Consider the following 21,860-nt stretch of genomic DNA (forward strand, 5'->3'; position numbering starts at 1 on the left):
GTTTTTGGAACGTGTTTGCACAGATATGCTATTTAGTACAAGAAAAAACACAAACAGCTCAATGAGCTGTTCTGAAACTTGAAAAAGAAAATAGGTTACAAATAGGAATATTTAAAGGCAGAACTGAATAATGTTGTACTCATTCATGTTCTGAACCCACTTTATCCTCACTAGGGTCACAGGGGCGGAGCCTATCCCACTTACACAGGGGTGAAGGCGGGGTTACCCTGGACATGTGACCCAGTTCATCCCAGACTGAACATATACAGACAAACACACTGTCACATTCACACCTATGAGGGATTTAGATGAACCCAGGAACCTATCAGAGCATGTGTTGGATGGTGGGAGGAGCCAGAGGACCAGAGAGAACCATGAACCTATCAGAGCATGTGTTTGGATGGTGGGAGGAGCCAGAGGACCAGAGAGAACCCATGAACCTATCAGAGCATGTGTTTGGATGGTGGGAGGAGCCAGAGGACCAGAGAGAACCCATGAACCTATTAGAGCATGTGTTTGGATGGTGGGAGGAGCCAGAGGGCCAGAGAGAAACCCATGAACCTATCAGAGCATGTGTTTGGATGGTGGGAGGAGCCAGAGGACCAGAGAGAACCCATGAACCTATCAGAGCATGTGTTGGATGGTGGGAGGAGCCAGAGGACCAGAGAGAACCCATGCAGACACAGGAGAACATGCAAACTCCACACAGAAAGGCCCCACCCCCATGGCCTAAAGGCCCCCACCCATGGGCTGGAGTTGAACTGCAAGCCAGGTCCTTCTGAGGCTCCAGGTCGACCCTCTGCACCACCAGTTTGTACTCTCAGAATGAAACCTGTCATGTTCCTGCTTTGACCTCAGTGTCAAACAGATGCTGGGAGAACGTTTCCAAGCCTTTCAACATTTTTGAGTGAGTTTGATTCTTATGACTCTTTGAAAACGTCACATGGTCTGATCGTGTCAGTGTGATCATAAACCCTGGAGGGTTAAGATTTACTCCAACCCACTCAAAAGTTTGACAGTAGATAAGGCACTGGTTCCAGCCTGTATAGACTCCTGACCCCAGACATTCAAAACAGAGACATTTTTACTGGAATTAATTTGTTTTTGATCATGTAATAGTTTGCTATACTATGTTTCAAATACACATTAATGTCAGAGGACATTTAGTCTATGTTGGTTCTATGCAGGTAGGATGCTGGTTCTATACAGGTGCTGTTGGTTCTATACAGGTGCTGTTGGTTCTATACAGGTAGGTCGTTGGTTCTATATAGGTAGGTTGTTGGTTCTATACAGGTGGGCTGTTGGTTCTATACAGGTAGAATGTTGGTTCTATACAGGTAGGATGTTGGTTCTATACAGGTGCTGTTGGTTCTATACAGGTAGGTTGTTGGTTCTATACAGGTGCTGTTGGTTCTATACAGGTAGGTTGTTGGTTCTATACAGGTGCTGTTGGTTCTATACAGGTAGATCGTTGGTTCTATACAGGTGCTGTGGTTCTATACAGGTAGACTCGTTGGTTCTATACAGGAAGGATGCTGGTTCTATACAGGTAGGTCGTTGGTCTATACAGGTAGGTTTGTTGGTTCTATACAGGGTAGGATGTTGGTTCTATACAGGTAGGTTGTTGGTCTATACAGGAAGGATGCTGGTTCTATACAAGTAGGATTGTGGTTCTACACAGGGTGCTGTTGGTTCTATACGGGTAGGTTGTTGGTTTCTATACAGGTGCTGTTGGTTCTATACAGGTAGGTTGTTGGTTCTATACAGGTGCTGTTGGTTCTATACAGGCAGGTCGTTGGTTCTATACAGGAAGGATGCTGGTTCTATACAGTAGGATGTTGGTTCTATACAAGTAGGATGTTGATTCTATACAGGTAGGTTGTTGGTTCTATATAGGTAGGATGTTGGTTCTATACAGGTGGGCTGTTGGTTCTATACAGGTAGAATGTTGGTTCTATACAGGTAGGATGTTGGTTCTATACAGGTGCTGTTGGTTCTATACAGGTAGGTTGTTGGTTCTATACAGGTAGGATGTTGGTTCTATACAGGTAGGATGTTGGTTCTATACAGGTAGGTTGTTGGTTCTATACGGGTAAGATGTTGGTTCTATACAGGTATGATGTTGGTTCTATACGGGTAGGTTGTTGGTTCTATACAGGTAGGATGTTGGTTCTATACAGGTGCTGTTGGTTCTATACGGGTAGGTTGTTGGTTCTATACAGGTAGGATGTTGGTTCTATACAGGTAGGTTGTTGGTTCTATACAGGTAGGATGTTGGTTCTATACAGGTAGGATGTTGGTTCTATACAGGTAGGTTGTTGGTTCTATACGGGTAGGTTGTTGGTTCTATACAGGTAGGATGTTGGCTCTATACAGGTAGGATGTTGGTTCTATACAGGTAGGTTGTTGGTTCTATACAGGTAGGATGTTGGTTCTATACAGGTAGGATGTTGGTTCTATACGGGTAGGTTGTTGGTTCTATATAGGTAGGATGTTGTTTCTATACAGGTAGTTTGTTGGTTCTATACAGGTAGGTTGTTGGTTCTATACAGGTAGGGTGTTGGTTCTATACAGGTAGGTTGTTGGTTCTATACAGGTAGGTTGTTGGTTCTATACGGGTAGGTTGTTGGTTCTATACAGGTAGGATGTTGGTTCTATACAGGTAGGTTGTTGGTTCTATACAGGTAGGATGTTGGTTCTATACAGGTAGGATGTTGGTTCTATACGGGTAGGTTGTTGGTTCTATACAGGTAGGATGTTGTTCTATACGGGTAGGTTGTTGGTTCTATACAGGTAGGATGTTGGTTCTATACAGGTAGGATGTTGGTTCTATACGGGTAGGTTGTTGGTTCTATATAGGTAGGATGTTGGTTCTATACAGGTAGGTTGTTGGTTCTATACAGGTAGGATGTTGGTTCTATACAGGTAGGATGTTGGTTCTATACAGGTAGGATGTTGGTTCTATATGTGTAGGTTGTTGGTTCTATACAGGTAGGATGTTGGTTCTATACAGGTAGGATGTTGGTTCTATACAGGTAGGATGTTGGTTCTATACGGGTAGGTTGTTGGTTCTATACAGGTAGGATGTTGGTTCTATACAGGTAGGATGTTGGTTCTATACGGGTAGGTTGTTGGTTCTATACAGGTAGGATGTTGGTTCTATACAGGTAGGTTGTTGGTTCTATACAGGTAGGATGTTGGTTCTATACAGGTAGGATGTTGGTTCTATACGGGTAGGTTGTTGGTTCTATACAGGTAGGATGTTGGTTCTATACAGGTAGGATGTTGGTTCTATACAGGTAGGATGTTGGTTCTATACAGGTAGGATGTTGGTTCTATACAGGTAGGATGTTGGTTCTATACGGGTAGGTTGTTGGTTCTATACAGGTAGGATGTTGGTTCTATACAGGTAGGATGTTGGTTCTATACAGGTAGGTTGTTGGTTCTATACAGGTAGGATGTTGGTTCTATACAGGTAGGTTGTTGGTTCTATACAGGTAGGATGTTGGTTCTATACGGGTAGGTTGTTGGTTCTATACAGGTAGGATGTTGGTTCTATACGGGTAGGTTGTTGGTTCTATACAGGTAGGATGTTGGTTCTATATAGGTAGGATGTTGTTTCTATACAGATAGTATGTTGGTTCTATACAGGTAGGTTGTTGGTTCTATACAGGTAGGATGTTGGTTCTATACAGGTAGGTTGTTGGTTCTATACAGGTAGGATGTTGGTTCTATATAGGTAGGATGTTGTTTCTATACAGATAGTATGTTGGTTCTATACAGGTAGAATGTTGGTTCTATACAGGTAGGATGTTGGTTCTATACGGGTAGGTTGTTGGTTCTATACAGGTAGGATGTTGGTTCTATACAGTTGGATGCTGTTATAGAATGTTTGAAGCCTTGCTCACAGACAGTCCAGTCATCCTGGTCCAGGTTCTGCTCAGTGTTGTGTGAAACTTTCTTCGTAGATCCCCTTCAGTATTTTATGTGTCAACATGGCGGACGGCCTTCAGAATTGTCCGTCATCGTTAAGGCTGTGTGTGACTTTCATCACTAATTTTCTTCAGATGTGTAAAAGCCCACTGATGGCCTCCTCATCACTAACCTATGAGTGTTTCTGTGCTAATGAACCTGGGCTTCGTTTCTGGGTTCAACAGTGAACGCAGCCGTTTGCTCGCCCTTCAGCGCTAATAGTGAGCTAACGATGGGTCGGCGAACGCAGAGGCTTAACGAACACAAACTCCATTTGTGCGCTCCATGAACCATGGTTCAGTGTGTTTGTGTTGAAGGGTGTTCTGAACAGGTGTGTTCACTGTAGAACCAGAACTAACGCCTCTGCTCCAGACGGTTCTGTTCATCTGATCTGACAGCACTATGGGGACAAGGAACAACTATTATGGGATATCTGTGAGCCCAGACCTCCTCACCCTCATGTGACTATAGATGGACCCCCTCAGCTGTCTGCATGTGCCCCCCCCCCCCCTTACTGAACTGAACTGAATATTCACACACATATGATGCGTCTGAGGATGAGCCCAGTTCTTCTGCACTGGAGACTTTATGAACACAACTGTAAACACACACTGGTGGACGTAACCACGGCAACAACAGGACAAACACACTGTACAGACAAACTGAACACTGTTCTGTTCATCTGATACACACACACACACACACACAGACGCCTACACACACGCCTACACACACACATACACACACACACACACACACACACACAGACGCCTACACACACACATACACACAGACACACACACACACACAGACTCACACACACAAACACACACAGACACACACACAGACACACACACACAGACACACACCGACACACACACACAGACACACACATACGCCTACACACACACATACACACAGACACACACACAGACACACACACATACACAGACACATACACACAGACACACACACAAACACACACACACAGAGACTCACAGACACACACAAACACACACACGCATACACAGACACACATACACAGACACACACATACACACACACACAGACACATGCACACACACACAGACACACACACACAGACACATGCACACACACACAGACACACACACACCACCATTTCACTTGCTCCGCCCCCATACGGTTCTCATTCATTTGTTCATTCGTTTGTTCGTTCATTCGTTTGTTTGTTCGTTTGTTTGTTTGTTTGTTTGTTCATTCATTTATTCATTCATTCGTTCGTTCATTCATTCGTTCGTTCGTTTGTTCATTCATTTGTTCATTCGTTCATTCATTAGTTCATTCGTTCATTCATTCTTTCGTTCGTTCGTTCGTTCATTCATTCGTTCATTCATTCTTTCGTTCGTTCGTTCGTTCGTTCATTCGTTCGTTCGTTCATTCATTCATTCGTTTGTTTGTTTGTTCATTCATTCATTCATTCGTTCGTTTGTTCATTTGTTCGTTCGTTCGTTCGTTCATTCGTTTGTTCGTTCGTTCATTCATTAGTTCATTCGTTCGTTCGTTCGTTCATTCGTTTGTTCGTTTGTTCGTTCATTCATTCGTTCATTCATTTTTTCGTTTGTTTGTTTGTTTGTTCGTTCGTTTGTTCATTCATTCGTTCGTTCATTCATTAGTTCATTCGTTCATTCATTCTTTTGTTCGTTCGTTCGTTCATTCATTCGTTCATTCATTCGTTCATTCATTCGTTCATTCATTCGTTCGTTCGTTCGTTCGTTCATTCATTTGTTCATTCGTTCGTTCGTTCATTCATTCGTTCTTTCATTTGTTCGTTCATTCGTTCATTCGTTCGTTCATTCGTTTGTTCATTCATTCTTTCATTCATTCATTCGTTCGTGCATTTGTTCGTTCATTCGTTTGTTCATTCATTAGTTCGTTCATTTATTCATTCGTTCGTTCATTCATCCGTTCGTTCATTCATTCGTTCGTTCATTCATTCGTTCATTCATTCTTTCGTTTGTTCGTTCGTTTGTTTGTTCATTCATTCGTTCGTTCATTCATTAGTTCATTCGTTCATTCATTCTTTTGTTCGTTCGTTCGTTCATTCATTCGTTCATTCATTCGTTCATTCATTCGTTCGTTCGTTCGTTCGTTCATTCATTCGTTCATTCGTTCGTTCGTTCATTCATTCGTTCTTTCATTTGTTCGTTCATTCGTTCGTTCATTCGTTTGTTCATTCATTCTTTCATTCATTCATTCGTTCGTTCATTTGTTCGTTCATTCGTTTGTTCATTCATTCATTCGTTCGTTCATTCATTCGTTCGTTCATTCATTCATTCATTCATTCATTCATTCATTTGTTCATTCATTCATCTCTCAAAGCCACACACACTTTGTCCTGAGCTCATCCACATTTATCCATAAATCGATGGTGAATATACTCCAGTGCTCAGGTCAGTCCTCACTCTGTAAATTTGTTTTCATCTGTGCTAAATGTCCAGGGGAAAAATCTGATCTGATTACAGATATTGTCAAACTTGTGTTAAAAATCTTGTTTTTCAAATGTAAATATTATTCCTAAGTAAATCCATGACAGAAGTGAGATGAAATGAATCCACCAGAACACATCCTCCTTTAACATGGACCTCTGAGGTCTGCGTTAGACTCAGCTGTGGAAGGAGGAACTGAGCGAGCGCACACTTTGAACCGACCAGCCCAGAAACAGGACAGCACATTTTGCGTTGGGGTTAAGGAACTAACGCATGAATGCATTTTGCGTTGCGTTGGTTGTTAATGAACAAAGAGCGAGCCCAGAAACAGGATAGCACTAAATGCGTTAAATGGAGGTGTTTTGCGTTGCGCTGGGCTGAACGATTTAACGAGCTAGTGCAGAAAACGAGCCCTGAATCCGTCCCTCACAGTGAACCACCTGGAAGTGTACTCCATCACCTGCTGTCTGTTTGGTTACACACCAAAACCAATAAGTCACTCGGGCCTTTTGGGAAATTTTGCTGCAAAGTGCATTGTGGGAAAGGGAATTCCACGCAGCCGCAGTATGGACGCAGCAGGAACAAACACACAAACGGCTTCATTGCTTCTTGCTGCTGCAGCGCCATGGAATTCCAAAAAGGACTGAGAGACGGTTTGGTTTGGGTTTCAGTTTGGAGTGTAAACAAACAGATGTCAAAGTTGTGCACTGCAAGGGAAGTGATTTAGGATTTAGGTCATACACAGCTTTAAAAAAAGAATCTGTCAGAATATTTTCAGTTGGTATATTCCTGTCCTCTGGATATCCTCTGGAAAGGAATATACCAACTCAGCTTTACTTTCTGGGGTTGTGCATTTTCATGATAGAGTTTTAATGCCATTATCCTTCTGTTTTATTTGATTGTACTTCTGCAAACACGTTGTGAACTTGTTAAATTACAGTTATAATAAAGAATATTATAAAGATTCAAAGGCAGTCTCTAGGCAACTTAATATTCACTGTATTCAAATATCACATATCATATCAACTTCCACTTCACCAAACTTTTATTATATTATAAATTAAATTTGTTCACATTCCTTCCTTCTAATTAAAAATCACTAAAGCCAAAGATCGAAAACAAGAAGTGCAGTAATTTCATGCTAGATTTTGACAGCAATATTTATTTCAGGATCAAGCTCAGAATATATCACAGATCTTATTTAAATCATGTCTGTAGGTGGAATTGTTTTTTTATTTATTTAACCTTTTATTTAACCAGGAACGTCTCATTGAGATTAAAATGATTAAACTGACACACACACACATATATATATATATATATATATATATATATATATATATATATATATAAAAATATATACAGTACAGGCCAAAAGTTTGGACACACCATCTCATTCTTTGCATTTTCTTTATTTTCATGACTATTTTCATTGTAGATTCTCACTGAAGGCATCAAAACTATGAATGAACACATGTGGAATTATGTACTTAACAAAAAAGTGTGAAATAACTGAAAACATCTCTTATATTCTAGTTTCTTCAAAGTATCCACCCTTAGCTCTGATGACTGCCTTGCACACTCTTGGCATTCTCTTGATGAGCTTCCAGAGGTAGTCACCTGAAATGGTTTCCACTTCATAGCTGTGCCTTGTCAGGGTTACTTAGTGGAATTTCTTGCCTTATTGATGGGGTTGGGACCATCAGTTGTGTTGTGCAGAAGTCAGGTTGATGCACAGCTGACAGCCCTATTGGACAACTGTTAGAATGCATATTATGGCGAGAACCAATCAGCTAAGTAAAGACAAACGAGTGGCCATCATTACTTTAAGAAATGAAGGTCAGTCAGTCTAGAACATTTCAAAAACTTTGAATGTGTCCCCAAGTGCAGTCGCAAAAACCATCAAGCGCTCCAACGAAACTGGCTCACATGAGGACCGCCCCAGGAAAGGAAGACCAAGAGTCACCTCTGATGCTGAAGATAAGTTCATCTGAGTCACCAGCCTCAGAAATCGTAAATTAACAGCAGCTCAGATTAGAGACCAGATGAATACCACACAGAGCTCTAGCAGCAGACACATCTCTACAACAACTGTTAAGAGGAGACTGCGTGAATCAGGCCTTCATGGTCAAACAGCTGCTAGGAAACCACTGCTCAGGAGAGGCAACAAACACAAGAGATTTATTTGGGCCAAGAAACCCAAGGAATGGACATTAGACCAGTGGAAATCTGTGCTTTGGTCTGATGAGTCCAAATTTCAGATCTTTGGATCCAACCGCCGTGTCTTTGTGCGACGCAGAAAAGGTGAACGGATGGATGCTACATGCCTGGTTCCCACCGTGAAGCATGGAGGGGGAGGTGTGATGGTGTGGGGGTGCTTTGCTGGTGACGCTGTTGGGGATTTATTCAAGATTGAAGGCAACCTGAATCAGCATGGCTACCACAGCATCCTGCAGTGACATGCCATTCCATCCGGTCTGCGTTTAGTTGGACCATCATTTATGTTTCAACAGGACAATGACCCCAAACACACCTCCAGGCTGTGTGAGGGATATCTGACCAAGAAGGAGAGTGATGGAGTGCTGCGCCAGATGACCTGGCCTCCACAGTCACCGGACCTGAACCCAATCGAGATGGTTTGGGGTGAGCTGGACCGCAGAGTGAAGGCAAAAGGGCCAACAAGTGCTAAGCATCTGTGGGAACTTCTTCAAGACTGTTAGGAAACCATTTCAGGTGACTACCTCTGGAAGCTCATCAAGAGAATGGCAAGAGTGTGCAAAGCAGTCATCAGAGCTAAGGGTGGATACTTTGAAGAAACTAGAATATAAGAGATGTTTTCAGTTATTTCACACTTTTTTGTTAAGTACATAATTCCACATGTGTTCATTCATAGTTTTGATGCCTTCAGTGAGAATCTACAATGAAAATAGTCATGAAAATAAAGAAAATGCAAAGAATGAGAAGGTGTGTCCAAACTTTTGGCCTGTACTGTATATATTTATATATATATATATATATATATATATATATATATATATATATATATATATATATATATGTGTGTGTGTGTGTGTGTGTGTGTGTGTTTTCATACCTATTATTGATATTGGCTTTCTTGCGAAGCGCAGTCGACCCCAGAAGCCGACGTATTTACTGCGACAACCGGCTGACCAGAGGCGCACAAAATATTCCACTCCGAAGAACACCACAAGGACGATCTCCTGTCAAAGAAAGGCAGGGAGGAGAACAGATGAATGAAGCAGAAGGACATATAGAAAAAAAAAAAAAATCAATTCTGTGCAGGTTATTGAGTGCAACCAGCCCTGAGCAGCTGGTCAGACTTCAGCAAACACTGTTTGAAAATAGACATGTTTGTAAATGGCTGCATGGTATCACACTAAGTCATTAAGGATTATAGATTTGTGTTCAGTACATACTCCATTTGTCACTGTTTAATTCGTACCATACAATTGATTTATTCTTTAATTCAAATCCTAAATGCACCTACACTCGATAGATAAAAAATAAATAAATAAAACCAAGTCATTCCGCCTCCAGACTGATAGTTTGGTTTGGAGATATTTCTCTTTTATGTATCTGTTTTGTTCACCTCCATGCTTCTCAGAGTAACTACATCTTAATTACTTGTTCTTTGTTTCTCTCTGGATCTTTTCCTTTTAATTATCTTTGATTCACATGACAACAGCTGAAACAAGCCACTGCGTTGTGTCTTCAGTGCTAAACATGCAGCTCACACAATTAAAGCTTCTCAATTAAGGCTGCTCTATTTCCAACCCAGCTGAGTTTCCTGCTGGGTTCCTGGAGGAAAAATGGATTTTAAAAAAATCAATTACGACACACAATTACATTAACATTCAGAAATTAATGAGCTGGTGTAACTGAAGAATGCAATTCCCCCCACATGTCTGCTTAATCATTCTCAAGTATTTGGAAAATGAAGCTGTCTGCAACGGAATCAATGGTCATTTAAAGATTTGCAATGGTGACATGGTTTTCATTCACTGACTGACAAAGAACGGAACGTGGAGGATTTAGAGGAACGGTTCCAGGTGGTTCTGCTTCACCAGAGCAAACCATTAAAACCTCACTGAATATGACACATTTACTGAAATGAAATTATCGATACGTTACATAGGGCTTTTGCAAACTGATGTGTAAAATATTACTGTTTAAAATGTATTCAGTGAGGATTCCTCCTGAACCCATAAAGACCCCGTGGTTCTTCTATTTAATCATTCTTAACTGATTTATTACTATTTATTATAATATTATCCTCTATATTTGGTGTTTTTTTCTGTGTAAATCATGTGTTTTCCTGTATTTAATTTTCTGATCATGTAGATCACAGGTGTTAAACATGCATCCCGGGGGGCCACATCTGGCCCCCCAAAGGATCCAGTCTGGCCCGTAGGACGGATTTGTGAAAGACAAAAATTACACTGAAGATGTGAACGAGCGAGGACGTCAAAATCATTTTAATTCAGATTCCACATACAGACCAGTTAGATCTCAACTAGGTCAGACCAGTCAAATACTATCATATTAAACCTAGAAAGAATGAAGACAGCACATTTTTATCTTTGTTTTAGTGTAAAAAAGTAAAATTACATGAAAATGTTTTTATTAAAAACTGTTACTTTACAAAAAATGTGAAAAACCTGAAATGTCAGTTGTACTGCACATGTGTAAATAATAAACTGATCATCTGAGGCAGAATAGTGTTCAAATTGCACTCGTTTTTCTTAAGGTGTTTCCAGTTGTTCATGTTATTCAGATTTTTGGAGATGTTAACATTATCAGAATGTAATTGTACTTTTTTCACTGTTATTATTTGACTGGTCCGGCCCACTGCAGATCAGATTGGGCTGAATGTGGAACTGAACTAACATGAGTTTGACAGACCTGATGTAGACGTTCATAAAAGCTCAGATTAAAGTTGTGTTTTATTACATAATAAACAGAAAAAGTAACGAAAAAATGACTTTTTCAACAAAATATATCATGAATTGATCATAAACCCAGTGTGTCCATTTATTGTCATTGATCCAACTCCATGGCTTTGACTCAATGTTGTAGAAGATGACGGTGTTTCCACGGTAACTACGGAGCCCCTGAACATCCAAATGGGTCACATCTGATGACCATGAACAGATGAAGAACTGTATTTGACACCAATTGTTCAAATGTATTGATAGGATTAGTGAACCAGTAGGTATTAAACAGTTTAGATCAGCAGATGGTTTTGGTGTCCAGTGGCTGTTTGGGTCTGTAAGGGTTAAAGGCAAAACACAAACGCTTCACTCAGACTGAAACACAAACAAGGAAGAATAAAACATGAGGAATCAAGACAGTATACAGCTGTTTCTGTCAGCTGAGCGTCAACATATGGGCTTCTGTCTGCAGTTTAGTTCCACAGCTGGTGGAAGGACAATAAAGCCTGCTCTATTCTATTCTATTCTATTCTATTCTATTCTATTCTAATCTATCAAATGCTCCAGAGAACAAATGTAAAAATGTCCAAACTGTGTGAAGGGGGGGGGGGGGGCAGTAAGACTCTGTGTGGATGGTTTTAATTCATGAGCCCAACCTAACCCTTACAAGCCCAGTAAACCACAGTCTGGACCGGTCCCGGCAGACTCACAGGTGTGTTCCCAGTCCTAAAAGCCCAGTAAACCACGGTCTGGACCGGTCCCGGCAGACTCACAGGTGTGTTCCCAGTCCTAAAAGCCCAGTAAACCACGGTCTGGACCGGTCCCGGCAGACTCACAGGTGTGTTCCCAGTCCTAAAAGCCCAGTAACCACGGTCTGGACCGGTCCCGGCAGACTCACAGGTGTGTTCCCAGTCCTAAAAGCCCAGTAAACCACGGTCTGGACCGGTCCCGGCAGACTCACAGGTGTGTTCCCAGTCCTAAAAGCCCAGTAAACCACGGTCTGGACCGGTCCCGGCAGACTCACAGGTGTGTTCCCAGTCCCTGAGGCCTTAGGGTGGTCCGTCTGCCACATCCTGAAGTGACTGAGGGTTTTCTCATGCACAGTTTGAGCCCTTTATGCCCACTTTCCATAAGTCGGCATTTGTGCAGACTTTACCTGAGGGAATTACCCCCAGTTCAACCCAGGGTTCGCAGGGGAAGCCCCAGAGTGTAGAAGCGCCTCATGGTTGTACGCCTCCAGTCCATGAACATGTTGGGTTCACTGAGAACCTCTGAATTACAGGAGGAGGGTGTTGAGTACTGGACACAAAAGTGTTGGAACACGACGTCGTGTCCACATAAACACACCCACCTCCAAACTGAGTGACGTGCCAGTGCTGGACATAGTTTTGGTACCATCCAATATCATTCTGGAAAAGGGGGAAAAAATCCTGTTTCTGTAAATGAATTCCACTTGTTGTGGGCGGCGCTGAGCACTGAATTCAGTAACAGCACCAGTGTGTTCCAGAGTTAGGGATGGAACCAGATGAAAATGTCCCATCACAGTTATTGGAACCAAAATGATCACAGTTCTCATTGTTATCGCAGTATTATTGAAACTGTGCTCAAAATGTTCAAAAAGTACTAGTACACACACAAGAATTGAACCAAGTTTTATTTTGAAAACATAAAATAACAGTCCCACTGTCCCTTCTGTGTCAGAAACATTCACATATTAACCCTTAGTGGTCTGAGTCTATTCTGTCTGTTTTCAGTCCTTTTGATTTGGCCTTTATATACTATAGAAACACATGTTTACTATACCCATGTTTGGATCTGTTTTTTCAGCACAACTTCATCTAGATCATCTGTTTATTATTTTTTCACTTTAACCTACTATAAAAACACAAAAGGACAGAAAACACAAAGAATATATAAAATCTGATTTGAAAAATGTATATAATTTATTGCATAAATACCACACAGATGTTTAACGAACCTTTTCACAGACTTTAAAAATGAATATTGGTTCAAATATTAGGTATAGAAAATTAAAATTGTAATAAATTAAAACTCCACTCAAATATTTGACATTAAAGCAGATCTGTACGTAGGTGTTTTTTCCCCTAAAAGTGCTGTAATCAAACACAGTTATCCTGAGAGTTAGAATTTAAATGGTAATACTAACCGTCTGTGATTTTACTGCCGTTTATCGTTATAGCGGTAATCGTTACATTCCTATGCAGAGCAGTTGTTAGATCAATCATTTGCACTCTGAGAAGTAAGCCACAGTATTAACACATTCAGTGTCATACATGAGGACAGGTATCTGCTATTTTCACTGTACAGCTGCAGCTCAGAGACTGTTAATAATGATAATAATAATAAGAATAAGAATAAGAATAATGGATTGGATTTCTATAGCTCTTTTCAAGGCGCCCAAAGCACTTTACATTATTGATCCATTATTCATTGACACGCTGGTGGTGGTCAACTCCAGCTGATGGAATGGTGGCTGCCAGCCCACCCCTCTGACCACCACCACACATTCATACACCAGTGAGTGACGCTGGAACAGGGGGAAGTGCCTTGCCAAAGGACACAATGGTACATGACTAGAACAGAGGAGGATCTGAACCATGTAGAAGCCAATAACGGAATAACAGCTGATAAACGAATATGTGACATTCCTGTAAATGAATCACATGTGGACGAATGTTTGAACAGACTGGAGGGATTCCACCTTTAGAAGAAACTGAAGCTTTGACAGAGTTCAACTGGACCTGGTGTGGTCTGTTTGGACCTGGTGTGGTCTGTGTAGACCTGGTGTGGTCTGTTTGGACCCGGTGTGGTCTGTTTAGACCTGGTGTTGTCTGTTTGGACCTGGTGTGGTCTGTTTGGACCTGGTGTGGTCTGTTTGGACCTGGTGTGGTCTGTTTGGACCTGGTGTGGTCTGTGTAGACCTGGTGTGGTCTGTTTGGACCCGGTGTGGTCTGTGTAGACCTGGTGTGGTCTGTTTGGACCTGGTGTGGTCTGTGTAGACCTGGTGTGGTCTGTTTGGACCTGGTGTGGTCTGTTTAGACCTGGTGTGGTCTGTGTAGACCTGGCGTGGTCTGTTTGGACCTGGTGTGGTCTGTGTAGACCAGGTGTGGTCTGTGTAGACCTGGTGTTGTCTGTTTGGACCTGGTGTGGTCTGTTTGGACCTGGTGTGGTCTGTTTGGACCTGGTGTGGTCTGTTTGGACCTGGTGTGGTCTGTGTAGACCTGGTGTGGTCTGTTTGGACCCGGTGTGGTCTGTGTAGACCTGGTGTGGTCTGTTTGGACCTGGTGTGGTCTGTGTAGACCTGGTGTGGTCTGTTTGGACCTGGTGTGGTCTGTTTGGACCTGGTGTGGTCTGTTTAGACCTGGTGTGGTCTGTGTAGACCTGGTGTGGTCTGTGTAGACCTGGCGTGGTCTGTTTGGACCTGGTGTGGTCTGTGTAGACCTGGTGTGGTCTGTGTAGACCTGGTGTGGTCTGTTTAGACCTGGTGTGGTCTGTTTAGACCTGGTGTGGTCTGTGTAGACCTAGTGTGGTCTGTTTGGACCTGGTGTGGTCTGTTTAGACCTGGTGTGGTCTGTGTAGACCTGGTGTGGTCTGTTTGGACCTGGTGTGGTCTGTTTGGACCTGGTGTGGTCTGTGTAGACCTGGTGTGGTCTGTTTGGACCTGGTGTGGTCTGTGTAGACCTGGTGTGGTCTGTGTAGACCTGGTGTGGTCTGTTTGGACCTGGTGTGGTCTGTTAGACCTGGTGTGGTCTGTGTAGACCTGGTGTGGTCTGTGTAGACCTGGTGTGGTCTGTGTAGACCTGGTGTGGTCTGTGTAGACCTGGTGTGGTCTGTTTGGACCTGGTGTGGTCTGTGTAGACCTGGTGTGGTCTGTGTAGACCTGGTGTGGTCTGTGTAGACCTGGTGTGGTCTGTTTAGACCTGGTGTGGTCTGTGTAGACCTGGTGTGGTCTGTTTGGACCTGGTGTGGTCTGTGTAGACCTGGTGTGGTCTGTGTAGACCTGGTGTGGTCTGTTTGGACCTGGTGTGGTCTGTTTAGACCTGGTGTGGTCTGTGTAGACCTGGTGTGGTCTGTGTAGACCTGGTGTGGTCTGTGTAGACCTGGTGTGGTCTGTGTAGACCTGGTGTGGTCTGTTTGGACCTGGTGTGGTCTGTGTAGACCTGGTGTGGTCTGTGTAGACCTGGTGTGGTCTGTGTAGACCTGGTGTGGTCTATTTAGTCCATTTCTGTCTCAACTTCATGTTGTCTTCGTTCTGACCAAACCAATGCAGCGTACATGTGATGTCATCGCATGTGCACATCGGAGGTGGAGTCGATAAACAGAATCGTTAAGCAGGCAGGCAAACGATTCCAAGGAATCGAGCTACTGGGATCCGGTTCTCAAAAAGAACTGGTTGTGGATGCCCATCCCTCTCTCTTGTGCTGCAGTCTGGCAGTAGGTCCCATATTTACTGGGGTCTTTAGGTGGGTCCGCTCCTTCAGAACGTTCCATGATAGGCCCACTCCACCTCAAGAGGCCCACATGTGGGATCCCAGGTGTGCATGCATGTGTGTCCACTCCTTCTGCTGACGCTGTCGTGTTCTGGTCTGGTGGGGGTCTCTCCTCTCGGTATCTCAGTAACACGGTGGGCAGCACTACCCAGGGGTTTTCATGGCTTGTCTACAGTTTTCTACATCCTCAAGTACTTTGGTAGTTGACCTGCACACAGAGCATCTACAGCGGACCTCCACTGGGCACAACCCTCCTCTGAAGGATCCTCCAAGGGCACAATTAGCTCCACAGTAACAGCAGTCTAAAGAGATGAGGACTAAAGCAGGAGCTCTGCTCTGAAATGTGTTGTAGTGAACTCAGCTGGGAAGTCCAGCTGGTTCAGGTCCACTAATAACTCCCAGTCTTGTTTCTTCCCTTGCTGGTCAAAGTCTAGCTTGGACAAAGCTTCATTAAGCCCCATGCCGACACTGAACCAGGTTTGTGCAGCTAAAGGACGGGTTAACACAGTGGTTCCAACCTTTTTAGGTTCATGACCCCATTTTAACATCACAAATGTCTGGTGACCCCAGACATTCAAAACTGACACTTTTTTTTTTTTTTTTACTAAAATACTTTGTTTTTGATCATGTAATAGTTTGCTATACTATGTTTCAAATAAACATTAATGTTAGAGGACATTTAGTCTATATAATGTCTATTATTGTGGACATTTAGTCTGTATAATGTCTCTTATTGTGGACATTTAGTCTGTATAATGTCTATTATTGTGGACATTTAGTCTATATAATGTCTATTATTGTGGACATTTAGTCTGTATAATGTCTATTATTGTGGACATTTAGTCTATATAATGTCTATTATTGTGGACATTTAGTCTATATAATGTCTCTTATTGTGGACAGAGGCAGTAAATCCAGGTGTAGATTATTGCACAAAGGCTCAGGATCTGTCCAGTCAGTCCAGCTGGGATTTACAAGGAGGACAATTAATACTGAACAAACTAGAACTGAAACTATGAATTATGAAAGAGCTGCAGCATCTGAAACTGACCACAGTGAACATGTGACACAAACAGAACCACAGTGCTGCAGTTTCACACTCAGTTTGTCTGCTATGGGTTGGGATTGGCTCTGTCAACTCAACATATAAAAAAAAAAAAAACTCACCATATACTTTTTATTAGTAATTTTTTTTTTTTTTTTTTTTTCAAGTACTCAAAATTTCAGGCGACCACCTTTGAATTCCTGGCGACCCCATGTGGGGTCCCAACCCCAAGGTTGAAAAACACTGGGATAGAGACGTGACCCCCCCGGTCTCTAAACCACTGTAAGGTTGTCCATCTCCTGCTTGTTTCGGCAGGTGTAGCGCTCCTTGTGTCAGGATCATCATACACCACAGCAGAATGTGCTCCAGCGTGGTTGGACATGGGCAAAGTGTGCATGTGAATAATTTTGTCAAACTGGAAGAAATTCTGTTGAAGCTGTTATTGGGATGTTGTGTTCATGAGAATTGGACGGACGTGTGTATGTCTGAACATACACACCTACTCCAGCTGTAATTATCATTGTGACTGTAAACACCAGGGTCAGCTCACCAAAAAACAAACCAACAAACAAGGCTACGTCTGTGTTTCTGGAGCAGTGTCTAGAGGTCTTCTGTGGTATTACAACTTTCACATACTTCCCCTTGGGGATGAGTCTGGAAGATTTTCAACCTTGACACTGAACAAATTAAAAGAACCCTAAATTAAAAAGCCCCAGACACCTAATGGTATGAAATATGTTCATCTGCCATCATATGAACAAAATAGGACATGCATCAGAACACTGTCCTGTTCCTCTTAATTATAGTTTGATACCATACAGCTGTGTTTTTCACCCGTGGGGGCACCTGGGTTCAAATGGGGACGCCTGAAATTTCTAGTAATTAAAAAAAAAAAAAAAAAGACTAATAAAAAACATATGTTGAGTTGACAGAGCCAATCCCAGTCCATACCAGACAAACTGAGTGTGAAACTACAGCACTGTGCGTCTGTTTGTGTCACATGTTCACTGTGGTCAGTTTCAGATGCTGCAGCTCTTTCATAATTCATAGTTTCAGTTCTTGTTTGTTCAAATGAACAAATTAATTTTAGCCAAAAAAAGTCTCGTTTTGAATGTCTGGGGTCACCAGAAATGTGTGATGTTAAAATGGGGTCATGAAGCTAAAACTGTTGGACGCACTGGTTTACTGTGTCTCATCCTCCACTGTTTACCAGCTCATGTTAAAGTCTGAGGTTTAGTGATCAGGGTTTGGAGTGGACTCTAGGGTCAGGATTGAGCCTCCGTTCACCACCATCAGTCTGCCCCACCAACACCATCCCTTCTGTGCACACACAACAGATTGTATTGCTATATTTCTGTCCACATCTATCATGTGACCTCAGGAGTTTCACCTCAAAGCTCGGCCTCTGGTTTGTGATCTGCCTGTTAGCTCAAGACTGAAACGCTAACCCGTATTTGGTGACGGGTAGAGGGCGCCTCTTAAAGGCATTTGGAATCAGGGGGAAACACTCCAGATCTCAGCCTCTATCGTGTGGATGAACTCCTGTGTTATAACGAAAACTGTCAAACTACTATGTGTTCAGTATTTACTCAGAGGTAACCACATCATAGACTTATCCCAACCAAAGCTTGACTTGTTCTGGTTGTGGTCCACACCTAAAATGATCTTTTCATCAGGTCTAAAATAGAAGGTCTTGCTGATGGCTGTGGTACGTTACCCCCACTGAAGAAAACTGAGTCAACTATTTCCAAGGCTGAGAGAAAACTGTTATGGACGTCTTAAAAGCCAGTATTCTAGTAGAACTATCAGCAGGTGTGTGTGTGACATGGCTGTTCTGTTTGTTAGTGTTCTGTTTGAATGTGGGGCTTCAGTTGGAGCTGCTCTGTGTTTGGGCTGAATTAACTGTAGTGATGAGCATGCAAAGTAATAATACTTCACTACTGTACTCAAGTATGTTTTGGTAGAATTTGTACTTTACTGAGTATTTTTTATTCGTTTATTTACACTTCTACATTTCCTAACTCAGTTGCGTACTTCTACTCCCACACATTTATAATGCACAGTATCGTTATAAAAAATAAAATAAAAAATTACAGGAAATTGGGTGTTTTCACCGCTGAGACTACCGAGGACTGCAACAAAGTCAGGAGGCAGATTTGTCATTGGATGTAAGTGCGTACTGCTCAAATGCAGAGGACGGTCCACACTCAACCTGTCAGTGATGTGTGGATGTGAGGAGAGCCGAATGAACGTCCACAGGTTGGTTTGTGTCAGTGCTTCAGTCTGAGGATTCCTTCTTTATCAAGTGGAATGGAGGCTCCATGTTTTGAGGAGCCACATACGCGTCATAGTTTTTTTTTCTCAAAATTCTGACATTTGTAATCCCAGCAGTATCCTACTCCTGTTTAGGTTTTTGAAACCTTGTTTTTGAAGTCTGTGATGTCAGCATTATTTTTAATATTTTGAAACTTTACCATGTTTTAAAATCCTGGATAAACTTTGTAATGTTCAAAATTCTGAAGCCTTTGGTTGGTATTAACATTTACTTGTACTTTTGCTTTCATTACTTGAGTACATTTAATTGTAGATTACTTGATATACTGAAGTGCAGTAAATATTAGATACTTAAACACTTTTACCTGAGTGACATTTCAGTTGGTGACTTGAACTTCTACCAAAGTATTTTTTCGGTAGGGTACCTGTACTTCTAAAGAGTAACTTTATCCAACAGTGGATGAGCATGTATCCAGTACTGTCAGCAGGGAAAAGGAATGACCTCAGGAAAAATAGCAGCTTCTCTGTAAAAACTGATGTGGATCAAAAAACAAAGAAAGTAACCTGGGGCAGATAACAGGCTGCACAGTGTTACCAGAAGGTGGCAGTACAGGCTATGATTCATGTGGCTGGAATCAACTGAGTAGAAGAAGAAGAGCCTTCTGGTACTGTTTTCCATTTAACGTTTTTTTTCTGATTTTTGAAACTAAACACAAAGAAGTGTCATTTTTATTTTTTTCCTTTCCAAATGTTGCCTTTTTCTACCCTACATCCATTTCCTATGTACAGCAGATGGCAACTCTTTTCATCACTTTGTATCATACCCTAAAGTTGAATTTTAACCCTTTAGAAGGCACTCACACAACACTGTCAAATTCAACATTTCAATTGTAGTTATTGGAGGACACAACAAGATTTTAGTACTTTTCTGAAGTTTATATATATATATATATATATATATATATATATATATATATATATATATATATATATAGTTATGTAGAAAATCAAGGTCAGTGAAGTTACCATATTTGGTTCCTTCCTTACCCATAAGTGGCAAAAAAAAAAAAACAGCATTTTTAGAACATCAGACCAGACCCCTGTCCACATCCACATGACCCCTTTAACATCATTCCTTACATTAGTTCCATAAGAGGTGGACCTGACAGACCCTGGAGACCACATTGGACCTTACAGACCCTGTAGACCACACTGGACCTGACAGACCCTGGAGACCACATTGGACCTGACAGACCCTGGAGACCACATTGGACCTGACAGACCCTGGAGACCACATTGGACCTTACAGACCCTGGAGACCACATTGGACCTGACAGACCCTGGAGACCACATTGGACCTGACAGACCCTGGAGACCACATTGGACCTGACAGACCCTGGAGACCACATTGGACCTGACAGACCCTGGAGACCACATTGGACCTGACAGACCCTGGAGACCACATTGGACCTGACAGACCCTGGAGACCACATTAGACCTGACAGACCCTGGAGACCACATTGGACCTGACAGACCCTGGAGACCACATTGGACCTGACAGACCCTGCAGACCACATTGGACCTCAGATTGTGGACTCAGTGTCCTCACTGGAACTGTTGCTGCCACTGTCTTGTAATGTGTGTGGAAATGACCAAAAATAGTCCCTTGCCTGATAAAGGGTTAAGTCCTCAAATAGAAAGTGAGTCTTTGTTGGTCACTGTCCCAGACTGAGTCTCTGTGACATGATGGATTCATCACAGTTGAAGAGGATAAGGGTTTATGACACTTACAATAACAGACCAAATCCAAGCCCTTTACATGAATACACTCATGACTTTCAGATATTCTGATCTTAAACCTCCCGTCCTCCACATGATTATTTATTTTAGCTTTCTTTACTTTAATGTTAAACCCCAGTCCGTCCTGTGACCCTCCAGAAGATTAAAGAATTAAGAAAAATGAACAAAAGACTGACTGAATTCATGGCTGTGACTGTATTTATATGGGTGTTTACTACCTCTCTTTGTGATGCGTCTCTTATTTTTTTTATTGACTTTCTTTATTGTCACTGGAAATAAGGATTACCTATAAATGATTTCTTGGATATGAATAAAAGTTTACTGACTGAATGACTGATTTGTCCTGTAGAACAGAATATTAACATTTTATAAAATCTGAAAACTCCTCGTTGGATCTTTTGCACATTTAATATATGGTATGAGAGTAAAATAGTGGACGAGGGAACTTCACGGTCTGGGGATTATTTCAGTATTTCTTTTGTTAACTTCATTTTGATTTATGCATTGACTGATTTATTTATTTAGTTTCTTTTGTATGTCAGGGTTTTATTATTATTATTATTATTTCTGCTATTTTGATTTCATGCCACCTTTTACTTGCCTTTGTGTTGTTATTCTTGTCATAATTGCGACTGTTCGTGACTACCATACTATTATTTCACACAAAGAAACCTCAGCACTGTTCTGAGGCTCGCTAAATTACAGTTTGAAGCCCCATTTTCCCCCTTTTCCCATCAGCCTTTTCTATCTCAGGAACCAGCCCCACTTGTTTGACTTACCTGCAGCCTATCAGACAATCAGCCAACCAGCCCTCCTCTCTTCTTGACTTCTTTTTTTT

General features: G+C 42.0%; 1 protein-coding gene across 2 annotated transcripts in view; it reads right to left on the reverse strand.

Moving 5' to 3' along the window:
• Positions 1-21,860, reverse strand: part of kcnq1.1 (potassium voltage-gated channel, KQT-like subfamily, member 1.1) — a 293,916-nt gene that overhangs the window by 186,139 nt on the left and 85,917 nt on the right. For both annotated transcript variants that reach the window (XR_003935077.1, XM_030130954.1), the window contains exon 3: positions 9,535-9,661. Coding sequence is in view for 1 of the 2 variants with exons in the window: in XM_030130954.1 (XP_029986814.1) it covers positions 9,535-9,661 (127 nt within the window). In the remaining variant the exon portion in view is untranslated. The remainder of the gene's footprint in view (positions 1-9,534; positions 9,662-21,860) is intronic.

This window comes from Sphaeramia orbicularis, chromosome 3 (genome assembly GCF_902148855.1).
Source record: "Sphaeramia orbicularis chromosome 3, fSphaOr1.1, whole genome shotgun sequence".
Lineage (NCBI taxonomy): Eukaryota > Metazoa > Chordata > Actinopteri > Kurtiformes > Apogonidae > Sphaeramia > Sphaeramia orbicularis.